The 25,551-nt window shown below is 44.1% G+C and overlaps 1 protein-coding gene across 8 annotated transcripts in view; it reads left to right on the forward strand.

Annotated features, from left to right (window-relative positions):
- The window catches only part of NCK2 (NCK adaptor protein 2), a 150,061-nt gene that overhangs the window by 96,591 nt on the left and 27,919 nt on the right, over positions 1-25,551 (forward strand). For 4 of the 8 annotated variants that reach the window (XM_039218455.1, XM_039218457.1, XM_039218456.1 and 1 more), the window contains exon 3: positions 8,805-9,046. In XM_039218455.1, coding sequence (XP_039074386.1) covers positions 8,821-9,046 — 226 coding nt within the window. In that variant the 5' untranslated portion in view covers positions 8,805-8,820. Of the gene's footprint in view, positions 1-843; positions 940-8,804; positions 9,047-25,551 lie in introns of all 8 variants that reach the window. The other 4 variants (XM_039218460.1, XM_039218459.1, XM_039218461.1 and 1 more) reach the window with 3 other exon arrangements.

Consider the following 25,551-nt stretch of genomic DNA (forward strand, 5'->3'; position numbering starts at 1 on the left):
AGCTGTGTGTTTTGGAATGGGGAAACTTCCTTGCAGCTGGTCTAGTCTTCCTGTACCCTTCCTCCAGTAGGATATTGAAAAGCCAACCAGACCTTCCCAGATCGCACCTGGAAGACTGTGAGCTACTGTCTCCTCTCTCAGCATTCTCACTTACCAGTTCATCCAAAAGAAATCGAAATTTGGGTCTTGTTTATTAGCATCCACCTTGCCCTAGGGATTTCTTTCTTCAGCTCTGTTGCAAAATTCTCCTGCGGAGCACTCCCAGGTCATAGAGGATCATGGATATAAAACTTGGGCTTTGTGGGGAGACCATTCTAGGTGCTTGGAATCCCTCCCTATGCAGGCCCTTTATAACTTTGTGGATTTGGACAAGCTATTTAATTATGCCCCAGGTTTATCATTCCTTAACTATATCTGTAGATAACTTCTATTTCTGAACTTCTGTTGCCACAAACATTTGATGAGCTAGCCTATCTACAACAGTGTCATGCATGTACGAGGTGAGTATGTACGAGGTGAATGGCATTGCTCAGGTACACCTGTGCTCATCTCCCCCCCCCCACCCCACCCCGTTGGTAGCCTCTACTGGCACCTCTCCATCTCTGTGGAAAAAAGGCATGGTGAGCCTAGTGCTATTGTTTATTTTCTCTTTTACGTGGAGTGTATTTCTGTGCCTTAGGGAAGTAGTAAGACCTTGACTCTTGTCATGGCTTAATTAACTTACTGAGAGTTGGAACGACCACTGGATTCCATATCGTGGCCTAGTTAAAGTTGAAGTGTATTAGCTGTAATTAGTGATCCTGCTTGTAAAAGCCACCAACTGGTCTTTCTTTTCCCCCACAGGATACCACAGGTTTCTGCCAACTCCTGTCAAATTAGTGGGCATCTGGCACGTCTTATTTACAGCACAATTTGAAACTTTAATAAGGAAGTTATAAGGTATTTCACTTGTTTCTGGGACTGTTTCTTTGGGTAGATCTCCTTAAGATGAATGTCCTGTTTAAAAATATTTGCCAATACACACCAAGGGAAGAAGACATTGTAATAAATGAGGGAATACATAGAAGGTTTTGCCTTTTGGGACTGACCTTAGCATAATTACTTACTGCATGGGTTTTCCTTTTTTTTTTTCCCCAGAAATGTGTGTGTGTGTTTGTTTGTTTGTTTATAGACAGAGATGGCCACAAGCTCTGTGGCTTAAGATAGCCCAAATGTATCCTCTTAACAGTTCTGGAGGTTAGAAGTCTGATACCCAGGCTCAGGCTGCGTTCCTTCTGGAGGCTCTAGGGGAGAGTCTGTTCCTTGCTTCCCCCCACACCTCCACCGTTTTCTAGAGATGTCCTCATCCCTTGGCTCACCGTGCATTCCTGTCTTCAAATGAACCACATTTCTGACTCTTCTGCCTCCTCTTCCTGCTGAAAAGGACCTTCGAGATTGCATTGGGCCCACCTGGATAATCCGGTGTAATCTCTCCCTCTCAAAATGAGCTGATGACCAACCTTAATTACCCTTTGCCATTCAATCTAACACATTCACAGGTTTGCAGGCATTTTGGATGCAGATACTTCGGGGACGGGGTATTATCCTTCTTCCCTTATCAGCCAAAAGTCTATATTTGAGTGAGTTTCCATACTCCTTGGTTGACTGCATAGAAGGAATGAAATATTACAAAGGAAAAATAATCATTTAGAATCCCAGTGAAGTAGATTATTTTGAGTAATTCAGACTATATGTTGAAAATCAAGGTTGGGAGGGCAATAATTTTTTTTCATGCAGTCTTCTTTTCCTCCAAGACTCTCTAAACCAATTATTGACTCATAGACACATATATTTTGATATGTCTATATCTACATGGGCATGTATGTATTTTTCTGAAACTCCAAGTTAATATTCTGGGGGTAAAAAGTTACACCTTTTTGGTCTCTCTACTTAACCTGTCTACATATTTTGACTTAAGTTCAAGAAATCCTTTTCCGGCCATGTAAGGTTTATATTGCAGAGTGGGATTGGCAGTTTCTTAGAGCTCTGTGTCCCCAGTCTTTTCTGCAAGTGGGCTAAATTGGTTTGTTGGTAGAAGGGTAAATGAAGCAGTTGCCTATTAACCTTAAATCATTAGTCTGCCTTACCCTTAAGCTTCCCATCAAACCAGGCGGCTAAAGCCTAAACAGCCACTGTCACAGGATGAGGTCTCTCAGACAGTAAATACGCAGACAGGTCATCTCAGGCAGTCTGGTTCAGAAAGTGAAGCCAAGCTGTCCACTCAGTGGCCTTTGGAGAGGAGAGGCCTAGATGGCAATATTGCCTTAGATGGGGAGGCCAGGGGAGGTGTCTCTGAGAAGGAGCAACTTGTGCCTAGGGCTTGAATCCCAAAAGAGCAGACACGGGGGTCTGTCTTGCTCAGCAGGGAACCCTGGTGCTTTGGAAGACTATCTGCTACCTAGTAAGTGCTTAGTAAATCCTGACTGAATAAAAGAAAGGGTCACTAGAACATAGTCCCACCTTACCTTTGTACAGTGTGCTGCAGTATACAGAGTGTTTTAATTAGGACTGTAATTCTCATTCTTTTTTTTTTTTTGAAGTATAATTGACATACAATGTTATGTTAGTTTCAGGGATACAACATATTGATTCGACAGTTCCATACATTAATTACCCAGTGCTCACCACGAGTAAGAGTAGTCACCATCTGTCACCATAAAATGGTCTTAAAATTTTATTGACTATATTTCTATGCTGTATTTAGCCATGACTTGTTTGTTTTATAATTGAAAGTTTCTACTGCTTAATCCCCTTAATCTGTTTTGTCCATTTCCCTACTGACCTCCTCGCTGGCAACCACCAATTTGATCTCCATATCCAGGAGTCTGCTTTTTTGTTTGCTTTGTTTTATAGATTCTGTATACATGTGAAATCATACGGTATTTGGGTTTCCCTGTCTGACTTTATTTCACTTAGCATAATACCCTCTAGGGCCATCCATATTGTCACAGATGGCAATTTCTTATTCTTTTTTATGGCTGAGTAATATTCTATTATATATAAATACATCTTCTTTATCCCATAGCTCCTGTTCTGGAGTCTTTTTTTTTTTTTTAATGTTTATTTTGTAAGAGAGAACACATGAGTGTGAGTACACGGGGGAGTGGCAGAGAGAGGGAGAGAAAATCCCAAGCGGGCTCTGCACTGTCAGCACAGAGCCCGATGCAGAGCTCAGTCTCAAACCATGAGATTATGACGTGAGCCAAAATCAAGAGTCAGTCACTTAACCAAGTGAGCCACCAGGCACCCCATGAGTGTTTCTTCTGCTGGCCAGTGTGCTTAGGGCTTTCTTCAGGAGCTTCTAAATGAGGCGCTGTTATTGTTGCATTGTTATACAAGAGGCAGCTAGGCTACCATGGCTAACAGGACTCCAGTCCATGTCTGTATGACACCAAACCTCACCCTCTTAAATCCTGTATTATCGTCTTCTCCTGAGTATCAAAAGTATCTTGTGAGGCTAGGCCAAGCATTGTTATTCCCATTTTACAGAATAAGCTGAAGTCTCAGGTGGACCTATGAATGGTTCAGCTGAGCTTAGAATCCTAGACCCTTGACTCATGTCTTCTACTTGCCATTATGACTGAGTGGTTCATCTTGGTCCAGAAACCTCTCTGGAAACAGCTGTGGTCACTTCAGGGTGTTGTAGGAACAGGGGCTCTTATGAGTAGTACGTAACCCAAGCCGTAACCCAGCAAGATGCAGTTAACAGGATCATTTTTAAAAAGAAAATAGGGTCCTAGAATAGGATTGACATTATTTTAGGAATTAGTGAAAACTTTTGAGCCAAGAAAGATTTTATAGCTATTCTAGGTCTTTTTTTTTTTTTTTAATCTTCTCCCACCTAAAACTTGAAAAAGCAGTTTCCCATTTGTTAGATTCTCTGAGGGTTTCTTTTATTCAGTATGACATGAGGTTCTTGCTAAGCTCTATTCTAGAATGGTCACCTGACATTTAAGATAGGATCTGGCTGTATAATAGCAAGTATGTGGCTCTTTTTTCTGTTGGTGGGACCTACATGATAACTTAATTAGCTATAGCTAACAAAGGCAAAAATGAGATTGTCTTGAACACCTAAGCTGGAGCGATAAACATGCTTTATTCTTTGGATCTGACCTCTGTGATTCATAGACTAAATCAAAATACTATCTCTGACTTAACATTCAGCAGTCAGAATGTACTTTTTCAGACTTTCTTCTGTTAAGGCTTTTCCATATTAGAAAATTAAATCAGTGTGTCTGTCTCAAGATTATGGAATAATCTTAACTTAGCTACATCTCTTCCTATTCCAATATATCCTACATGCTGTAGCAACTTACCCTTGACTAAAACTGACATGCTCCTGTTGGTCCCCTGAGAAAAAGGGGTGGAATCTGTTTTTCTGTGATACAAGATGGTGTGCAGGGTATGGGAAGGGTACTGAACTTGACATTGAAATGGCTAAAAAAAAAAAGAAAAACGGAAGACATCCAAAAGAACCCATGTGTACTGTTGATGGGAATGCAAACTGCAGCCAGTGTGGTGCAGCCACTGTGGAAAGCTATATGGAGTTCTCAAAAAGTTAAAAATAGAACTACTCTATAATCCAGCAATCACACTACTGGGTATTTACCCAAAGAGTACAAAAATACTAATTCAGAGGGATACATGCACCCCTGTGTTTATAGCAGCATTACTTGTAATAGCTAAACTGTGGATGCAGCCCAAAGTGTCCATCAACTGATGAAGAGATAAAGAAGAGGTGTGTGTACACACACACACACACAATGGACTGTTACTCAGCCATAAAAAAAGAATGAAATCTTGCCATTTGCAATTACATAGATGAAGCTAGAAAGTATTATGCTAAGGAAAATAAGTCCGTCAGAGAAAGACAAAAACCATATTATTTCACAAAACAAGCAAAGGGAAAAAAGAGAGAGAAACCAAGAAGGAGACTCTTAACTCTGGGGAAGAAACAGATGGTTACCAGAGGGGAGGTGGGTGGGGGGTGGATGAAATAGGTGGTGGGAATTAAAGAGAGCACTTGTGATGGGCATCGGGTAATGGAAGTGTTGAATCACTATATTGTACACCTGAAACTAATATAACAGTGTAAGTTAACTAACTGGAATTAAAAACTTAAAAGGATATCCAGAAATACATATTGTTTACTTTTTATTTTTGTGACTTTTTGGAGTCATTTGTTCTTAATTCTTCTGCTTATTAAGTACTCCTATCCTCTGGTTCTTGCTTACACCTTTCAGGTCTGGAGAGCCCTCCTCTGATTCCACTGCCTGCTCCTCCCCCAATCCTACCCATCTTCCAAGACTGAAATCAGTCTCCTTTTCCTTTTCCCCACCTCCCAGTTATCTGTCCTTTTTCTCAGCATCACCTCCGTCCATCGCCCCTGCCTTTTGCTTCCTTTTTGGGTGAGTGATCTTCTTTCCACTGGGACTGCTGGTGATTGGCCGACATTCATTCAGAAGCCCTGTAGTGAGGCAGTTGTTGATTGGTGGGCTCCCATTTCCATCGGGGGTAAGGAGGTTGTTGATTGGTGGAGTCCATTTGGGTGAAATGGGTGTGATTGGCTAGCCCTCTGAAGCACTAGGGTAAAGCTCCTGTTGATTGGTAGACTTCACTCAAGTGAGGCAGTTATTGATTGGCTGGCCTTGTGAAGTTTTTATATTGATAGAAGCTGGCATGAATCAGTTAGAATAGGTTTGAAACCAATCAATTGAAGAGGTTCCTTGCTATGACTAAGGAACAAACCAGTAATTTTCTAGGTGCCAAGGGAACTTTTTATTTTCACCTGACCTGGAATCCTAGATTTCCTGGGTTGGATTAAGCCTATCAAAATAGACTGCATGTTAAGACCCCCACCCAGCCACCCGCCCCAGAAGTGGGCACATGAGCACAGACTTGGAAGTCAACACACCTGGGCTCAAATCCTGATTCTCTAATTCAGCACATGACTTAATCCTTGTGATCCTCAGTCTCCTAAAGAATAATACATCCCTGAAAGATGAGGGTTCTGGAAAGTGAACAAGTTGATGTGTGTCAAGTACTCATCACACCCTCAGAGTTCTCATTACAACCCACTGGTCTAATGACCCAAGGAAACCATCCTGAGGGGGCATTTTGTACTCAGTTCTCTCTTACTTGGTTTTTCCCTTCTAAAGCCTGTCAGAAAGATTAACTGTAAAAACCTGATGCTCAGACCTCACTCCTCAAGATTCTGGTATCATTGATCTGTGGTAGAGCCCAGGCACCGTGATGTTCAGTGTGCCTGGAATCATACCTTGCCCAGCTAGCTCCTTACTCAACCGCTTTTCATACAGTGAAATCACACAGGAAATTAACAGATGGCTTTGATTGGTCTTATGTGATGGTCTGGTCTTGTTAAACACTCTCTTGAAAACTGTGTAATTAAGAAACAAACCTGGTATTCAGATGGAATATTCCCTGAGCCCCATTCCTATTACTGTTCTCATTTTTATTAAAAAAAGAAAAACTGCCTTTATGATTTTGAAAATTCTAACTCTGACAGAAAGGTCAGGATGGAGAGAGAGAGAGAGAGACATAGTATGGATGGGAGAGTTTCCAAAAGTGTGTAACAAAATGGTCTACAGTTTGGAAATGAATGTTGTGTAAACTTGGATGTTGCATATATTATGCATAAGGTCTATTAAATATTTCCTCCTTACTGAAAGGTTTGTTATCTCTAAATTTGGAAGTTAATTCAAGAAACAGAAGAACATGTTTTATTTATGTTTCTTTAGCATCTAGTAAAAAATGTCATGTTATTCATGGTATTCATACTTCCATGGAGTAAAGTGTTTTGCTTCCCTTTGTAATCCTGAAGTCATCCCTATAAAGTAATGAGAAGTTTCTCTGTCAGAGAGGAAGACGGTTTTAGTTAAGAGTCTTTCCATTATTCCTTCCTTCCAACTTTTAAGGAAACCTAGTCAGGTGAAGGACTGGCTATCGAAATTGTTTTGCTGGAAAAAATACTGGGCCATCTTGTGCCTAAAAAGTCTGGAGCTGCTAAGACTGTTGATAACTGTATTTATTTTAGTGATATGCCTTTGCAATATATATTACTTCCAGAACTGATTTAACTAGCTGTATAATATGTCATTATTTATTTCTTGTTGTTTTAATCAGCTTTTTATTTGGGAAGGACTTTGTTTATGGTTCGCCCTTGGTGTTGCATATTTTATGGGTCTTGACAAATGTATAGTGACATAGCCACTATTAAAGTATCATACAGAGTAGTTTCACTACTTTAAAAATCAAATGCTCCACTTATTCATCCCACCCTCCTCTCTCACCCATTTGTGCTCAATTCTAAAGACAAGAAGGAAGGAAAAGTGGGAGTTTATAGCTCAGGAGTAAGATAGGCAGTAGATGAGTGGAGAGTGACTGAGAGGAAACATCAGAGGTAAAGGAGGGATTCTGAGTAAACTGACCTGGCATGGTTCTTCCTGAAGGCAGGCAAGGCAATCTGTCGATTACGTTGGGCAATACCTGGGTGAGGGTGGAGGATTCTTGCTAAACCAGCTTAGCAGGATTCTTGTTAAAATTGGGATGTGTTGGGACAAACATGGAAAACAAATATCTAGTACGAGGCTTAGTATGGGAAGAGGATTCAGAGGAGCCTGACTGAAGTTTGGTCAAAGAGAAGGCCTTTGTGAGATTGAGACAATGGATGGCCTTTTCTTTTTTTTAAGTTGATTTATTATATTTTTGAGAGTGAGCAGGGGAGGGGCAGAGAGGGAAAGAGAGAATCCCAAACAGGCTCTGTGGTGTCAGTGCAGAGCCCTACGTGGGGCTCAGTCTCACAAACCATGAGATCGTGACCTGAGCCGAATTTAAGTCAGACACTCAACTGACTGAGCCACCTGGGCATGCTGACAGTAGATGGCCTTTATCGAGTGGCTTCTTTACTAAGAGCATGCATTTAAGGTTCTTTCATGCCTTCTCATGGCTTGATATCTCATTTCTTTTTATCACTGAATACTGTTCCATCACCTGGATATACCACAGTTTATCCATTCACCTCCTAAAAGACATCTTGGTCACTTCCAAATTTTGCCAATTATGAGTGAAGCTGCTAGAAACATCCCCCCATGTCTGGGTTTCAAGAATAGTTTTATTTGTATAGAAAGGTTACAAAGATAGTACAAAGCATTCCCATTTCCCCTAGTGTTAGCATCTCACACAACCATGGTACATTTGTCAAAACTAAGAGATTAACATTGGTATGTTACTATTGACTACACTTTATTCGGATTTCACCATCATTTCCACCAATTTCCTTTTTATGTCTCCAGAGCCAGTCCAGGATGCCGCATTGATTTTAGTTTTAATTTATAAGAATAGTTTGCGTGTGTGTGCTCATTAAATATGTTCATAAAATTCAGCGTATCTTGAGAAAGTGGATGTAAACATATTAGCTACAAGGAGCTTCTGTTACTTAATCGAGTGAACGCATTTAATTATGGCATTGTTATTTAGAATTTTTTGAAAGTTTGTTTTTGCTTTTGGCAAAGCACACAGATTTCCCAATGCACAAAATCAGGGTTTGTTTTATTAGGGCTGCTGTTTCTAAGCAAAATACCAAAGCTTGTTGAAAGAAGGTCATTTTAAGGTTATTCCAAGACTCAGGAGGAAGCCAGCTGCCAAGTTGTAATAAAAGCTGTCAATGCGTAATTTCTCAAGTTGATGCACAGGACGAAGTGTTTGGTTGGTTCTCTAATGAGCATCTCCAAATGTTTTGCTGGCAGAAGGACTCCATGAAAGATGACAGAGGAAGTTATTGTGATAGCAAAGTGGGACTACACTGCCCAACAGGACCAGGAGCTGGACATCAAGAAAAACGAGCGTCTGTGGCTGCTGGACGACTCCAAGACGTGGTGGCGCGTGAGGAACGCCGCCAACAGGACAGGCTACGTGCCGTCCAACTACGTGGAGAGGAAGAACAGCCTGAAGAAGGGCTCCCTCGTGAAGAATCTGAAGGACACGCTAGGTGAGTGTACCCACGTGTTAGGACCCACAGTAGAGCTGAACTACTTCCTGTGATGGGGGGCGAGGAAGCCTTGTGCTTTTGGAGGGGAGAGTGTCCATCTTTTTAGTTCACGTGTTTTGTTTTGTTTTGTTTAAAAAAAGGTCTGTTTTAAAGTTGATGTCTTTCTAGTTGTCTTTCTTTTTCTTTTTTTTTTTTTTTAATGTTTTATTTATTTCTAGGAGAGAGAGAGAAACAGCGTGAGCAGGGGAGGGTCAGAGAGAGAGGGAGACACAGACTGAAACAGGCTCCAGGCTCTGAGCTGGCAGTCAGCACAGAGCCCGACGCGGGGCCCGAACCCACGAACCGCGAGATCATGACCTAAGCGAAAGTCGGACGCTTAACCGACTAAGCCACCCAGGCGCCCCATTGTCTTTCTTTTTCAAATAATCATGTTTTTATGTATTTTTGAGAGAGAGCGAGACAGAGCATGAGTGGGGGAGGGGCAGACAGCGAGAGTGAGACACAGAATCCAAAGCAGGCTCTGAGCTGTCATCACCAATCCTGTCGTGGAGCTCGAAGTTGTGAACCACGGGATCATGACCTGAGCTAAAGTCGGATGCTCAACTGACTGAGCCACTTCAGTGCCCCTAAATTGTCTCTTTTTTTTTATTTAAATCTCTGCAAATATAGAGATCAAATGGAGAAATACCAGGTTCATCATTTCCTGGAGATTTTAGAGTCTAGAATTGTGTCTGTGTGTTGGGGACCCTTAGATGTATTTCCATCTCCAGGCATCAGTATTCTAGAGGTTCTTGAAATGGAATTACCACCCCCAAAAGTGTCTGCAGCTCTCCCCTTTCATCCCATCAGATCTTTTTTCTCTACACAATCCTGCCCATGTGGCCTTCGCGGCCTTCATGTGTAGAGTGGGAAGGAACAGAGAGTGCTTTGAACTGGGTAGGGTTTTTCCCCCTCTACTAGATTGATGACATTTCATAGAAACCACAGTCCTGGTGTAGTTGCTAACGTGGCCGTGGGCTAGCACCTGTGTGACGTCTAAGGCTGTCTGCAATCACTTAGGTGGGGACCGTGGGGAGTTCAGCCAGGTTGGCTCAGCACCTGGTTTTCTTTCCACATGCCCAATATCCCAATGTGGGACAAGCCATCTTGAATCGCCTGAAGTTAAGGGTGTCCACTCTCGCCCTTGTGTGCATATCTGATGTTCTTGGAGTAGTTACTCCTTCAGAAGTAACAGTGAGGGCCTTGGTGAAGAATGACGAGCTGAGCTGCCATTTACTAAATCTAGTGTCACCTCCTTAGGGTCATACCTAAGACTACTGGCTAAAGAGTTTGCTATGAAATAAGCCCATGTTATCACCTGTGTTACATATACTTGAGTGTTTTCTTCTTATTTCTAACAGGAGGGTTTGTTTCATGTAGGGTGGGAGGGAAGCAGGTGGGAAACTGGGAAGAAAATTATAGACCGAATGTAGTGGGTGTCGCAAAATATTCATCTTAAATTTCATGCAATCTTGAAAAGTCTCCTGAGTCTCTCTTCAGACCCATTTAAAGCCTTCATTTATTGGGTAGTTATTAGGGCTTAGGTTATTTCCATGATTTGGAAAGAGAAATGAAGACACAGGCCTGAGTATAAATCACATGAGCTCTCATAGATTCTGAGCCTGATGTAGAAATTTCTTTTTGCACGAGAAGTTTGATTCTTTCTCCGCTAACCTGACACCCCTTTAATTTTTTTTCCAAGCAAGTCGCTTGAAAGGAACATTGTGGTCCTATACTTATAACTCTTAATGAACTGTGGTAGAAATGCAGTTAGCATGAGTAGATAAATACCTGAGCCTAATTTGACTTATTTTTTCCCAATTTCAGCCTCTGTCACCCAAGTGACTTTTTTGGGAGATGCTAAACTTGTTTTGTTTTCTTTCTTACCCATTTTTTAAAAATGCATTTTCAATATCGTAGAATGAAGTACACAGAAACTGAATGAGATGCTCAGAAGGGAAATAAGACAAAGCAAGCATTCTGAACTCTCTAGAAGTTCCCTTGCATACCTTGTCATTTTTTTTTTCCTCCTTCGCTTGGTAGAAGAAAAGCCAAAGGCCCAGGTTGAAACCTTCAGCCAGATATCTCCCCCAGTGTCTACTCTTTTCACCAGCTGTGATCCACCTCATGTGCTGGTGGACCGCAGGCCCTCACACAGTCAGCCCCTCCCCATGCCGGGTGCTGGGTGCTGGGCCGATGCCCCGCCCCTGCCAGATGGCCACCCAGCTCTGCCAGAACACTTCTACCTCGACAGTCAGCCAATTCCATTTTTGGAGAACACAGATTGCTCGAAAGCTCTTCCTTAAATAGAATCAAAGTTTGCTTTTCTTTAACTTTTTCCCCTTGGCTCCCATTGTGCCCTGGAGAGCTGCCTGGGTAACGCGTCTCCCCTCCTGGAAGATGACCACCCGCCACCAGGCCTCAGTCACAGCACAGGCACGCATCTAATTGGCAACATTGGGGTTGAGCATATTACGCGTTGTAAGAACACAAATAAAATTCTGTTTTCAGCATCCGTATCTGTGGAGAAATGCCCCCCTTACTTCTGTACATCTTTCTGTTATGTGTTCACCATACTCCCCCCGAAGCCTTGCTCCTGCTGCCCAGAGAGAGACCTTGGTGTTCCAGTGCGAGTTTTCCATTGGCTGGCTTGAGCAGTATCAAAGGGAAGGGAGGCACCTCTGCCCAGAAATCACCACAATGGAGTGACTTCTCCATTCCCCATGGCCAGGCTCAGCACAGCATTATTGTGTCAACCAGGAAGGTCAGAAAACATCCCACCAAGTGCTCGTGACTCCCTGTTTAAATTCTTGTCACCAGCGTGCTGTCACAGTTACAGTATGATTCTAGTCGATTATGCAGCGGCCGAATTTCTCTGCACTGCCTGTTAGAAGGAGTGAAAATAACGTTGAAAACGACCCTGCATGTATTGACCTTCCCGTAGCTACTCCTCATGTCATCCACATTTGTCATTTTTCCTGCTGTGGAAATCCACCTGATTCCTAAATCCAGAGTAAGATTTCCCTGGCAGGTGCCTGGTTTGGAATAAAATAGTACCAGACTCCCCCAACAAAGTCACAGTGTTATAAATGTGCGTACACGTCTCTGACTGCGGAGAAATGTAACTCTGTAGAGTCCTCTTCTGCTTTCCTGTACTCACTTGCTGTGTTGAGGTCAGTGGGGAATTCAATTTAATCACACACACGACTTGGTTAGAGTAACTTCTAGAAAGCAGTACCTCTGACAAAAAGATCTCTGTTGGGAAAGGATTGACATTCTTTCTTTTCCTTTCATAATTTATAATCAAATAATACAATATGAGCTCTTATTTGCACATGAGCAAAACATTTATATACTGGTTCTCCTTTCATATTTAACTTATGATCATGAATAGTCAGAGAACTTTTCCACAGATAACAAGGGGCAATTGTTAAGAACCCTTTCTGCTGGCAGAGCCCAGTTGATATTTTGAAGGGCTCAGACTGTGCAGCCCTTTGCTCAGCAGTGAGGAGCGTTCCTGGTCTACAGTGTGGCCTTGACATTGCAGCCTGACTTATTAAATCATGTGGGCTAGGTATTTTAAAGCACTGTGCTAAATCTTTTGAGATGGGGAAGCTGCTTCCAGGGAGGTATTTTTCAAAGATTTTCCTGCAGACTACTGAAGAACGGTTTTTGTTACCACTTCGTGACAGCAGCTGGGACCCAGCAAAACCCCAAAGGTTAGCGCTGTTCTCAGTGGTTCACTTAAGTCTACATGCTGACTTGGGTTACCCAGAACCATACGGTTCCCTGTATAACCTGTTAGTAACCTTCTCAGGAGGGTTTGTTCCAAGGCACACATGTCCATTGCTGACCACCTCCTATGTATCTGGAGCCAGAGGTGACCCACCCCTTGTCACGATTGCCTCTTTATAGCATTTATCCCAGTGCAACCACACCTAAGGCCATTTAGCAACCTGCCAGTGATTAGCACCAGGACTCCCACCTCAGATTCCAAGGTCTACCTTGGAGAGCAGAGACAGACTCCCTAATGCTAGTTAGCTATTAAATAGCCCTTGTGCCCTTCTGAACTAATGCTTTCAGATGAGGAGGGGGTGGTTCTTATGGGTGAAATCTACTAGGCTCTTAGAGGTATAGCCATTCTAGGATTGACTGTGGGGTAGCTAAGTAACTTCCCCAGGAACACACTACTAGTGCCAGTATAGATTAGAGATGAGACTTGACCTCAAACTTGAGGGTTTTGTTTTTTGTTTTTTGTTTTTTGTTTTTTACTATACCAAGTTGAATATATGGACTTAGCAGGTGGGCATCTGATAAGATTCTGTTTCAAAGACAGGCAGAATTGTTAGAGGAGATTCTACTAATACCAAGTCATTTATTTTAGAAATGAAAAACTTACTAGCAGAATGTGAGCTGGGTCAGGGAATTAGTCAGTAATAATGTATTGATGTTAATTTCCTGATTTGATAGTTATATTGTGATTGTGGAGGAGAATTTCCTTATTTGTAGAAATACACACTGAGTATTTGAGTGTTAGAACATCACGTAGGTAGGAAAGTGGCTCTCAGATGGCTCAGGGAAAATAATATTTTTGTGCTGTTGTAACTTTACATTAAAACAAACGGACAGACATGAGTGCTTGAGGAACCACACCAAGGCTCTAAAGTTGGCTTGTAGCAGAGGAGTGGGGGTAGAGCCCCCTCCCCACTTTGGGCATCTGCAGTGCCTTAAATTTGGGATCAGACTTTCAGAGATCAGAGTATCTCTGAGCCTACTGACATTGGGCCAAAAACAATAAAGAGTAACACCGTTCACAAACATGCCCTACTGATTCCTTACGGGAATGGTTTCCCATAGTGCTTAACTCAGAACTTTCTGTAATTATCCAGAGTTCTCTCCTTATCACTTGCTTGCAAGTGAGGAAAATCCCTGCTGTTTGCTGGATCAGCCCAGACTGTTTTCAGCCAGTTCAATGTATGCTTTTTTGTTAAAATGGAGATCAGGAGAGTGATGGTCAGAAGTGATCTTCTGGGCTCACTGCCTCTGTGATTGTGTGGAATATGAGGGAATTTTTGTTTAGACACCGCAAGACTGTGGGTCTTTGCTTATAAATGTTCTTAGTAGGCCAGAGCCAGGAAAGGTGGTTGGTTAAAACTGAACGGTGAGTAATGAATGGCACAGCCTTTTTGTGGGAGCAGAGTCTGAGTCTGGGCTGCCCTTTCCTTGCTGAGAAATCCCTTCTGAGCCACTTCATTCATTGCTGAGTGACCTTTGGAAACAGTAACCAAGGGCTTTGAAACAGGGATGCACATATTATGTAGGGATCAGCCTGGTGTAATAGGGTATGTCGGATCAGATGTGGAAGCCAGGCTGGACGTCATTTCATCTGGTGGGATATGAAGAAAGGATAAGGTTGAGCCCCTGACTTTCTGAAGCTTGTCATACCTGGGAGATGACACTGGCACAAATGAGAAGTCCTCATTTGAGCAGTGACACTGTCTCTGCCTGTCCCCTTGGAAACTGGACTCTCTGCTACCCTTCAGGAAGCAGTGTGCAGAGTGGTTAGGAGAGAGACTCCCCACCATGCTCAGGTCCAGTCTTTGCCAAACTGTTGAACTCACAGGGCCTGGACTGCATCATCTGTAAAATGGGATAGGTGACTACTTGTCTCCAGTTGTTAGGAACTGAATGAAGTCATTCAGTAAAGAGTATAGGGCAGAGCGGACACTTGGAAGAGGAGGTGTGGCTTCAGCTGAGGAAGGGAGAACATAAATCAAGATTTGGAGGCTGGAAGGCAGATTGTGTTGGAGGATATTAAGAAGTTAGCTGGACTGAGGTGAGGGAGAGTGTGGGGGTGTCCTGAGGGATCATGGTGTCCCACACTGTAGGCCCTGAACACCAGGCCTGGGGCCATTTGAAAAGGGAACCCCCAAGAGTTTCCAAATGGTGGACAGAGATGACCGTCATGGCGTGCAGGAGGCATCCTGGTCTGGATCCTCAGGCAGGGACTGGAGAGGGCCTGTCTGTCCACAGGTGGCTGGCAACAAGGCCCCAGAGCAACCCAAAGGTGATGTTGGAAGTCCTGAGCTCAGCAGCGGAGATGGATTTTATAGGAAACCCCCAGGACTCTGCGTTGACTAGGTATGGGACAGCTGGAAGACTTCAGGATTAGTCACAGATAACTCCAGGGTTCTGAGCCTGAATGAATGTGCAGTAGAGAATTCGGGTAGTAGGAAGAGAAACAGGGCCACGAGGATCAGACCTGTTTGAATTTCAGGCAGTGGCAGGACATTCATGGAAACGTTCAGTAGGATGCTTGAGGCATGAATGTCAACCTCAGGAGACACAAAATCCAGACGTGTGTTAAAATGTTCTTGCTGTTTTTAAGTGAATTTTAGTTTTGGGCTTCCAAATACTTATTTTTATCTAGGATCTGCAGTGGATACCTGACATTTCTACAGGTGTTTGGGACCTCAGACAGGCTTTCAGTGTATATGTTGTCCTGAGGACTGGTCCCAGGCCTCCGGTCCCCTTTGGAGAGCTGTCACTGCAGCCCCTGCGCTGGCAAGAAGAGCCCATCAGAGGCCCTGTGATAACTGTCCAGGGCCTACAGGCTCCCTGAGCCAACATTCCCCATGCTCCTGACATTCCCCGCAAAGAAGTGTCACCCCACACTCTGCAGCCAAACCAAAAGCTAATGCTGCAGAGAAATTGAAACCAGGGCCTCAAAATGGATTTTGTGTTCATGTTTCCAGGGAGTAGATAGTAGTAACTACCTCTCTCTGAGTGCCTCATTGTGCGAGGTACCGTGCTCTCTGCCTGCACGCATTTCTGTTTCCATGTTCATAAAAACTCAGGGAGGGATGTGCTAATATCCTCATTTCCCTTGTGAAAACATGGACACTGGGAACTTAAGTGATATGCCCAGGAGCACACAGTAAGTGGTTGGAATTCAAACCACGTCTCCCTGACTTCAACCTGTGTTATTGTTGATCAGCTGCTAGAATTGGAGATTCAGATCAGGCAGGGGTGGGGGAGATACACACAACACCTGCCTGCCGTGGATAGCAGTGAAATCCACCCCCTCCTGGGCTCCCACCCACACAGCTGTTTTGGTTTCCTCCCACCCTTCTTCTGGCCCCTGAGCTTCAATTTCTCCCTGACCTCAAGGGAGTCACTTAGTAATTCTGCCCAGTTCCTTCATGAGGTGAGCAAGAGCCATTAATTAAAATGATTTAGAGGCAGAATGTCACGGGAACATGTCTCCTTTTCTGTAAATTGATTTTTATTTCAGGAGCACTTTGGCCAGCAGCAAGCATGTACCGCTGTTGTGCGCATATATTTCAGCCATCTCTACCTTTCACCGTTCCTTTTTACCACACGGGTTTCTGCAAACAGGTATTCCTCAAACATGTAATCTCTGACATTCCTGTACTTTATAAACTATCAGTTACCACAGAATACTTATTTTAAAAAGTCTGGAAAATAGGAGAAAATGCAAATTACCTGTGGTCCCCTCACCCAGAACTCATCCCAATGTGTATAATCCTCTGTGTCTGTTTTCTCAGTGTTAATACATGTATATAATCAAAACTATGTCATGTAGATGACTTTTCACTGGTATTAATACTAGCCATCACATTGCCATTGGCCAAGAAATGATCAAGCTCTTTCTCCAAGGTGCCTGGTCCCAGCACATTCCAGAAAGGAGACTGACCCAGTGAGGTTTGGCACATACTTTGGCTCATCACTGGTCGGGTTGCTCACTGAATTGTGTATATTCTATCGACTATGTGAGAGGAGAAGCTGATTCTTTACGGTGCATCTGTCCTAGAAGTAGTTTGTTTTCCTGGGCTGAATGTTCTTCAAGAATAAGAAAATTGCCATTAATCTTCGTGCAAGCCTCTAAAAATGATTCTGAAGCTGGGTCACTCTCTGAGGAACCAGTTCTCGTTTCAAAAAAGTATAAACCCATACCATCTCCATGCGAAGTTTGTATGTAACACATGTAAATGTAACTCCTTTTGATTTTTTTTTTTTTAGATCCCATATAGTTAACATACAGCGTTATCTTAACTTCAAGTGTACAATATAGTGATTGAACACTTCCATACATCACTTGGTGCTCATCACGACAAATCCTCTCCTTAATCCCCATCACCTATTAACTCCTTTTGATTTTGAACATTCAACTTCTCCAGCCAGTTATCATCTCTACACAGTAAACACGGGGAGTCCAGTTAACACATCAGGTTTACCTTTCTGGTCCCTGTTGTATAATCTACCATTGTTATGAACATGAATCACATAAAATGAATATCTCTTAATCTGGAATTCTTTAGGATTCTGTCTTGTGAGCTCATTCCCAATAGAACTGACCTGCCAAATGTATTGCCCACATAATATGGAAACTTCTACAGCAATTATGGTGCCAGCCACCCAAAATAAACTTGGATTTGTTTTTGTATATCAGAAGCGTCCAAGTATTTAGAACCAAAAATGTAAAACAACTCACAACAGATTAGTGGGAGGATAATTAGAGGCTAGACAGATTGTTAAAAAGAATGCTCACAAGAGAAAAGCCAGGAGAGGCAACAGGAAGTGAGAAGGGGTCTGTACCCTGGAAAAACCAGGAGAAGCAGGCGTGCAGCTACACATGAGTGTGAGAGAGCCACGCTGCTCTGTCCACCGAGGCCAAGTATTTCCCAGTTTGCTTCCCAGAAACCGGCATCCTGTTTGCTTCTTAGTAAAATCATCATTTTCTGCTTCAGTTTTCTAAAGAACAGAGAGAACACCCTTTCCTGACTATGCGTGTGGGAGCCTTAAGTTTTAGAACAGAGAAACATGAACTAAAAATGCTTAGGGATTAAAGTAAAGTCTTCTTAGCATGCTTCTGACTGCATTTCCCCATATGGCGTGCTCTCTTTTTAGACCCTATCCATATGTCTCAAATGTTCCTTCTCTCTGTTTCATTTTTGGGTCTGTCCCCTGGGGGCAGGCCCAGGGTACAGAGGGGGTATTAGTTTACTCGTAGGTGCTGCAGTGCTTGACACCGCACCCCTCAGATCCCCACACCTCCTTGCGGTACCTCCTGCTGAGCCCCTTCCCAGACGTGCCACCGGAGGGCAGGTGGGCACCTGCAGGGCTCCCGCTTGACCCACCCTACACTGGGGTCTAATTGACGGGCTGCAGCCAGTTTCATGCGGGCCGGGTATTTCCTGCACATCAGCCTGCATTTACTCAAGTCTTGTCCCAAAGTCGGTCCCCAGGAACAGCCCTTGTCCTCATGCTGCCCCCACCCTGCTGCGAACTCAGAGTGTCTGAGAACACCCCCAGTTGTCCCAGTGGTTTCACAGCCCGGAAAGCCACCTGGAGGGCAGCTCTTCATACCTTTTTAAGGCAGGGGCCATCGTGTTTCCTTGGAACAGGCTGTTCTGTGGCAGCTGTGTGCAAGGGATCTCGCTTGATTTTGTATTTTCGGTTTTTCAAGGAGCAACGCAGTGGATTGTGTGACTTGGAAAATTGACGTGTGGGTGTTTCTAAGTAGAGCCTGCATTAGCAGTAAAACCATAGTTGTTCTCATGCTACTAATTTAACTTGGCTAAACCCACAGTGTTTAACCTAAGGTGCTAAGAAAAATGCTAAGGTGACCATTTGAATATTTGAATTCCTTGTTCTTACGTGGGTTTTCCCCCCCATCCTAATATGTAAAGTTAAGTTTGAAAAGTGGAGTTCATTTGAGGGTTGAGCTATCTGTAGAACCCTCAAACACTGGAATGAGGCTTGAGATGACCTGGTCCGAGCTCTTCTACAAAACTCAGGCAAGTTGAGCAATGTGCCTAAGGTCCCAAGACTCGTTCGCGGCAAAGCCAGGCCTCTCCAAGCGTCAGCAGGGCGCTGTCCCTGGAAGCCAGCGACAAGCAAGGACCCGGAGGCCAGAGGCCCAGGTACATCAAAGACCCCCTTCCTGGAGCACAGGCAGGTGTGACCTGGTGTCTGCCCTGTCCAGAGTGGCACGTGAGCTTGTGAGCAATTCTCCTCGTCCTTACTCAGAAGACGGGGCTCCTTTTTCACCCTGCGTGAAGGCCCATTTTGCATTGATAGAGAATTTTCTCTGTGACTGATCATGGGGGCCCTTGTGACTTAGCTGCTCCTGGAGAGCCGAGTGAGGTGAGGCCTGCCCCCCAGGCACACATCAGGAAGGAAACAGCCACGTGCACACCTCTGTTGACAAAGCATAACCTGTGCCCTTCTCCAACTACCCCTGCTGTTGTCCTCAACCAGGAAGGGAAGCCATTAGATGCTGTCATAATAGCAATAAACACAATGACGGCTTTTGCTTGGTTTCTTGCTATGTCTGAGACGCACTCAGTGTGCTCCTCAGCTCTTGGGTCCACCTGACAGCCCATGGGGGCCACCAATATCCTTCTATTACAGATGAAGAAACCAAGGGGGTAGAGAGATGCCATAGAATCATCGCAGTCCCGAGCTAGTAGGTGTAGAAGCCTGGCTTGGAATGTGGTCTGAAGTATGGTTCAGTTGTCCTTGCCAGTTCCTTGCCACCTGTGTTTTCCCCCGCCCGTGTGCCGTACCCTTGCTCATTTGCATGTATTTATCATATTTCACTCAGCAGGTATGGCCCTAAAAAGTTGCATGCGTGCCGAGCTTCTGCCAGTGGGTTGACACGTTAAGTAATGTGGCAGCATGTCATAGCTGAGCCTTGCATCTCGTACATCCCTCTGCATATTCAAAACTGCTTGTGCTAATGGATTGGGAATATGTGTTAAGAGGTACTAAATATGTATTTTTAATTAAAAATTATAATTACAATCTTTAAAACTTCTTTTTATTGGCAACTGTGATAAGCGTTTGACTTTCACATGCGATAGCAAATCCGATACTCTGATGTTTTTTCAGGCTTCAATATTCAATCATGTTATTTGCCTGTCTGCTCGTGTATAAATAGGCTTTCTTATGCCCAGGGATGGCCGTTGCGGTTCAGAGCCCTGGACACATGGACCCGTGTGATGGCTGGCCATTGGAAGAGGGCCCATCTGGGCATAGGGATGGCGAACAGTAACTCTGTCCCTCCCTCAGCTGGCGATCCCTCCCCAGTCAGGGCGGCTTTGCCTCAGGCATGGCAACCCCCTTCCATCTACAAGTGTCCTTCCTCCCTCTGAGGTTGGGAGGTTTGCTAATTATGATATTGGTCTACTTCCAAGTAATCTGTTAACACTCCTGGCCAGGCGCCCGGGTGGCTCAGTCGGTTCAGTGTCTGACTCTTGAGCTCTTGATCTCACTTCAGTCAGTCTGACTCATGATCTCAGAGTTTGTGAGTTCAAGCTCCACATCAGGCTTGGAAGTCTGTCTCTCCTTCTCTCTGCCCTTCCCCCTGCTTGTGCATGCGCATGCACTCTCTCCCAAAATAAATAAATAAACATTAAAAAAAAAAAAAAACACCACTCCTGGCAATATAGGTGCATCTCATTGGAGAGATCAGTTGGGAAGGACTGATCAGTACATATGGAATATTGACAGCGAGCTAGGAAGTAGAGTTTATTAACTGAGCAAACACTTACTGAAGGTCAGGCTCTAAGGCCACAGAATGAGTAAGCATTCTGTGAGATAAATGAAGCAGTGAGGAGGGCACTGAATTCAAGGTGGGTGAGTACTACAGGTGTGTGAGGGAGTGCGGGACATTAACTTAGTGTTTATGGATTTAGTACTGAGCAGGTCTTAGGGGTCAGCCTTCTGCTATGGGGGAAAGACCCACACGGAGTTAGTTACTCACCAATCCTGAGTCCTGCCCACGAGCCCATGGTGTTTCCTGTGCATCATATTACCTATGATCTGGTCTTGGAGGTGCAGATTGACTAAGCTTTTGGAAACAACCTTGGCTGTCATTCTTAAAAGCTAGATTCAGACTACTAGAGGAAGAAAGTTTCCCAGCCAGCTTTATACTCCAGCCTCCTTTGTTTCTAGCACAGCCTGGCTGTCAGAAGGACGTATTCTCCTGTCTTGTTGTCAAACCTTTCAGAGCAAGGATGGAAATATGGTGCCCAACAGCAACGGCAGTAAGACCAGGATTTTTTGCAAATGAAGTTGTTGACCAAAGAGATACAAAAGCTGCCAAGGATGCATTTAGTCCTTTGTCTTGGAAGTGGTTGGGAATGTAGTAGCTCCCCTTGGTTCAGCATAGTCAGTACCTAATGGTGAGTCGCGATGCTGGGTGCAAGTTTTTCTCCCAGTGGCACACTCAGAAAAGAATGAGGTTGGTAGGCTGTTTGCTTTGCCGAGCACAGTTCTACCAGGTCTCAACTGTACACGTCCCTGCTCCAGTGCGGCCCAGCCCCCTGATCTCGTCTCCCATCCCGCTCTCCCACTTCTCCATAGCATGGCCCCAAGGCCTCCTTCAGGTCCTCCTCACGGCCCCCTATAGCCTGTCTCCTCTGCCCCACATACTTCCTCTCCTTCTCCACTATGGTCAGCAGCTGGTGACATGCTTGAGCCTCTGTGTGGCAAAAGGAACAGATGCTTAGTGAAACAGCTGAGTGAGGGCATTTATGTTAGAGTCCATGTTGACTTAGAAATGGCTCTGTCAGAAATCAGTTGTATTGAAGAGCCTGCTCCCCTCTCTTGAGCTGCCCTTGGGGCTTCTCTGACAACCCATGCCTGAATTCATTTGGGCCCATCCTAAGTCAAATATGCTAGCCCCTATTAGATTGAGGTTCCATTGTGTGGGTTCATTAAGCTTGATATCTGTGGCTACCCAGTGTCCCAGATTTCTCATGATGGCTGTTGCAGTAAGTGCTCTAAACCCAGGATTCCTTGGGCTTAGAAGGCAGGGGTGCTAGCCTGGCAGTTAACTGTGACACTGTGGTGATGTCAGTCCCCACCCACAGCATCCCACTCTCACCCCCATGCCCAAACCTGGATGCTCCCAAACTATGTATTCTTTTTGACTTAGTCACCCAAATATGCCACCTCGCTAAGTGAGGAATCAACACTTTGGCATATGGAAGGAAGTGGGGTGGGTGAAGACGAGTGAGAGCGGGGGGTGGGTAGTTGTATTTTTTCAGCACTCTTAATTGAAGTGACAAAGTCAACTCAAAAGTAGACAAGGTTAAAAAAAAAATAGAAGAAGAAGAGGAAAATTTCAACAGGGAATTCATCGGTTTACATCATTAGGAAGTATGGTTGGATCCAGGGCCTCAACTCATATCACCCAGGTTTTGTCTTTCTGGGGCTCATCCCTGCTCAGTGCTTCATTCTTTGAAGACATTGACAAATGTGGGCAACTCCGGGTGGGAGGAGCCAGTACTCCCTCATAGCTGAAGCAGGTCTGAGTCATGGGTCCTCACTACCATGGCCCAGCGGAGTAGGGGTGGCCCTGCTGAAGCCACAAGAGGAGTTTTGTTAAATAAGGGGTAGGATGAAGGATACTGAACAGTCTATTTTTTAAAAAATTTTTAACATTTATTTATTTTTGAGAGAGTATGAGTGGGGGAGGGGCAGAGAGAGAGAGGGAGACACAGAATCCAAAGCAGGCTCCAGGCTCTGAGGGGTAAGCACAGAGCCCGACATGGGACCTGAACTCACAAACTGTGAGATCATGACCTGAGCTGAAGTTGGATGCTTAACCCACTGAGCCACCCAGGCGCCCCAAGGATACTGGACAGTTTAAAACAACAGAGGACCACTGCATTGCTTTCACATGGTCACCCTTTAAAACGTTGGAAGTTTAGTAAATTTGAAGGTTTTCCCCCCTCTTCTTATATATCAGATATTTTGATCATAAGTTTTGGCACTAGGGATTTTCTGAACAGTAAAAGATAATCTTCCAGCATAGGTACTGAAAAACTAGACACAAGGTAAATAACACAAAAAGCTATTAGAAGACAAATATTAGATCTATCCTAACTTTACATGAGAAGTTATGTTAGACATTTTGTACCTCAAACTGTCAGATCTCCTTATTATTTAATAATAAAAGCTTTTGTAATTTTTAGTTAATTTTAATAATAGGCCCTAACCCTAACAGGAGAAATCCCCACAAATTAATGATCTCCAGTCTTATTATAAATGGTGTTTTAGTTACAAGGAAGCCTTTTAGTTAAATCTGGTTTGTGTTACAATTCCAATTATTAACAGAAATAAAATGTCTTTCCCATACATCTTCTAAAATTTGGGTGCACAGTGCCTAAATGGATCAGCTTGAATATATCTGAACGATCAAATTTGTTTGACATTTTATCTTAAACCCCAGAACTTCAGCTGGCAGGTGGCAGAGCATATTTTGAAGTCATCTGTTATAACATCTCTTTATCTTAAAAGGAGTAGTTAGAAGATTTTGACTTTAAAATCACCAACATTAATAATGTATGACATATTCAAGCTTTTATTAGAACTCCGTCCTTAACGTATGTAATTTTATTCTGGAAATTTAAAATGTGCTTATTGTTGTCAATGAAAATGTAACTCAGGATCAGAGATCCAGAGCTTGGGGTGAGAAAATCCTCACAAAAGCTGAGTTGAAATCCAACTCTCCTATTTGCCACTTAAAATGATATTTTATTACTGTTACTAGATGCTGGTAAAGCCCATTGAACAAATTGTGGCTGGTCTTTAACGTGACAGCTACAGGCGGAGTTCTGTCTAGGAGCGTGTTCATATCCTTGATGCAGACCCAGTCCATCCCAGGCAGCTCTGCACTCGGCAGTGTGTGCCCTTGCTGTCCAGCCTGGCCGCTAACTGGCCTGGAGTCCTGGGTGAGCGTTCAGTGTCACCGAGACTTTTACCCATCCTGGTATGTGGAGTACATTGTGGGGCACCCTCCTGCCCAGAGCCGCTGGTGGAGCAAGGAGAGCCTTGTAGCTGCTGGGGGCCAAGGAGTGAGTTTGGGAACTGGACTCCAGTTGTTCTGAGAGCCTGATCTTTATCGTAAAAGTTAAAGTCTTGATCACTCCTGAGCACATGCCACATGAGACAGCATCTTTCTCTTTCTTTTTTTTTTTTAATTTTTTTTTATGTCTTTATTTTATTTTGAGAGACAGAGAGCAAGCGGGGGAGGGGCAGAGAGAGAAGGAGACACAGAATCTGAAGCAGGCTCCAGGCTCTGAGCTGTAAGCACAGAACCCGACATGGGGCTCAAACCCACGGACTGTGGGATCATGACCTGGGCCAAAGTCAGATGCCTAACCAAGTGAGCCACCCAGGTGCCCATGTCTTTTTTTTTTTTTTTTAACAACGATTTCCATTCATTCTTTGTTCTTAGCACAAAGGTGTTGCAGTTTATACATTATTGAACAAGCTGTAGAGAAAGTCATTACCTTGCAAAAAAATGTTACTTAACGCCACCTGATACAGCATGCCAGCAATCGCAGAGATTTTCTGAGGTCCCATTCTAGTTATTCCCATCCGTAATACGATTCACGCAGAGCACGGTGCTGCAGCAAAACCTCCAACCCAAACGCTCAAGCACCAAATAAATTCTGTGCAGTTGGATTTTATGATTAACTGGAGAACTGGAGGAAAAGCATATCATTTGAGGTCCTGCCAAATCTTGCTGAAACCTGTCCTCCTCTATGCCTTGGAAGTCCAGGGTGGTGGGGTCTGCCTGGTGACCTGCACGTAGCCGGGTGCTGTGAAAGGGTGTAGCCGGGCTGGGAGCAGTGCTCCTTGATTCTTCTTCCGGTCCACAGCCCATGCTGCCCCAGGAATTCATAATGGGGCCAAGGGGGGCATAACATGGGAAAGTGTGTTCTTCCAAGGTATGGTACAGACAGGGTGCGAGGAGAAGCCCTCTTAACATTTGGTTGCTGTTTACTTACAGTAGGCAAAGATTGCCAGAGGCTTTGCAAAAGAGTGTGAGGATTTGCCTGTCCTGCTGGGAAAATCAGTAAAATTGTAAGAGGGGAGAAAAAAATCACATTATCTTTGTTGGAAAATCAAAACCACACATTGGAGTTCAAGGTGTTTTTGCTATAACGGGGAGAAGTAGGTGGTATGACTATAATGGAAGAAAAAGAAATGAAGCAGAAGATGTATTGAAAAATTAGCCACAGGAAAAGTGGGGGAGCTGAGGAATGCCCATCATCTCCTTCCCTAAAAGGTAGCAGACTTGCGTTAGAATTAGACAGAAACATCGGGTGGCCACGGGGTGGCCCAGGGCTTGGGGCTGGCGGGCACAGCTGCAGAGCCATCCTTTGGGAGATGTCCGTGAACCACGCTGCCTGTTCTGCATTCAGAAATTTCCCTTTGAGCCTTTGAGGTCACATGGCAGTGGTCACATGGCCTCATGGTTACTTGTGATACATTTCTTATCCCAAATCTTCATTCCCTAAACCTTAGCCCCACTTCAGCCTGGAGACACTGGTCATTTCCATTCCCTGGAATCAGAGGAAGGGTTCTTTACTTCCTTGAAGGGTTGGTATGGAAAGTGAGGGTAGATTTTCGACACCCCACTT

The sequence above is a fragment of the Hyaena hyaena genome, unplaced genomic scaffold (assembly GCF_003009895.1).
Source record: "Hyaena hyaena isolate Hyena2069 unplaced genomic scaffold, ASM300989v1 scaffold_767, whole genome shotgun sequence".
Classification (NCBI taxonomy): Eukaryota; Metazoa; Chordata; class Mammalia; order Carnivora; family Hyaenidae; genus Hyaena; species Hyaena hyaena.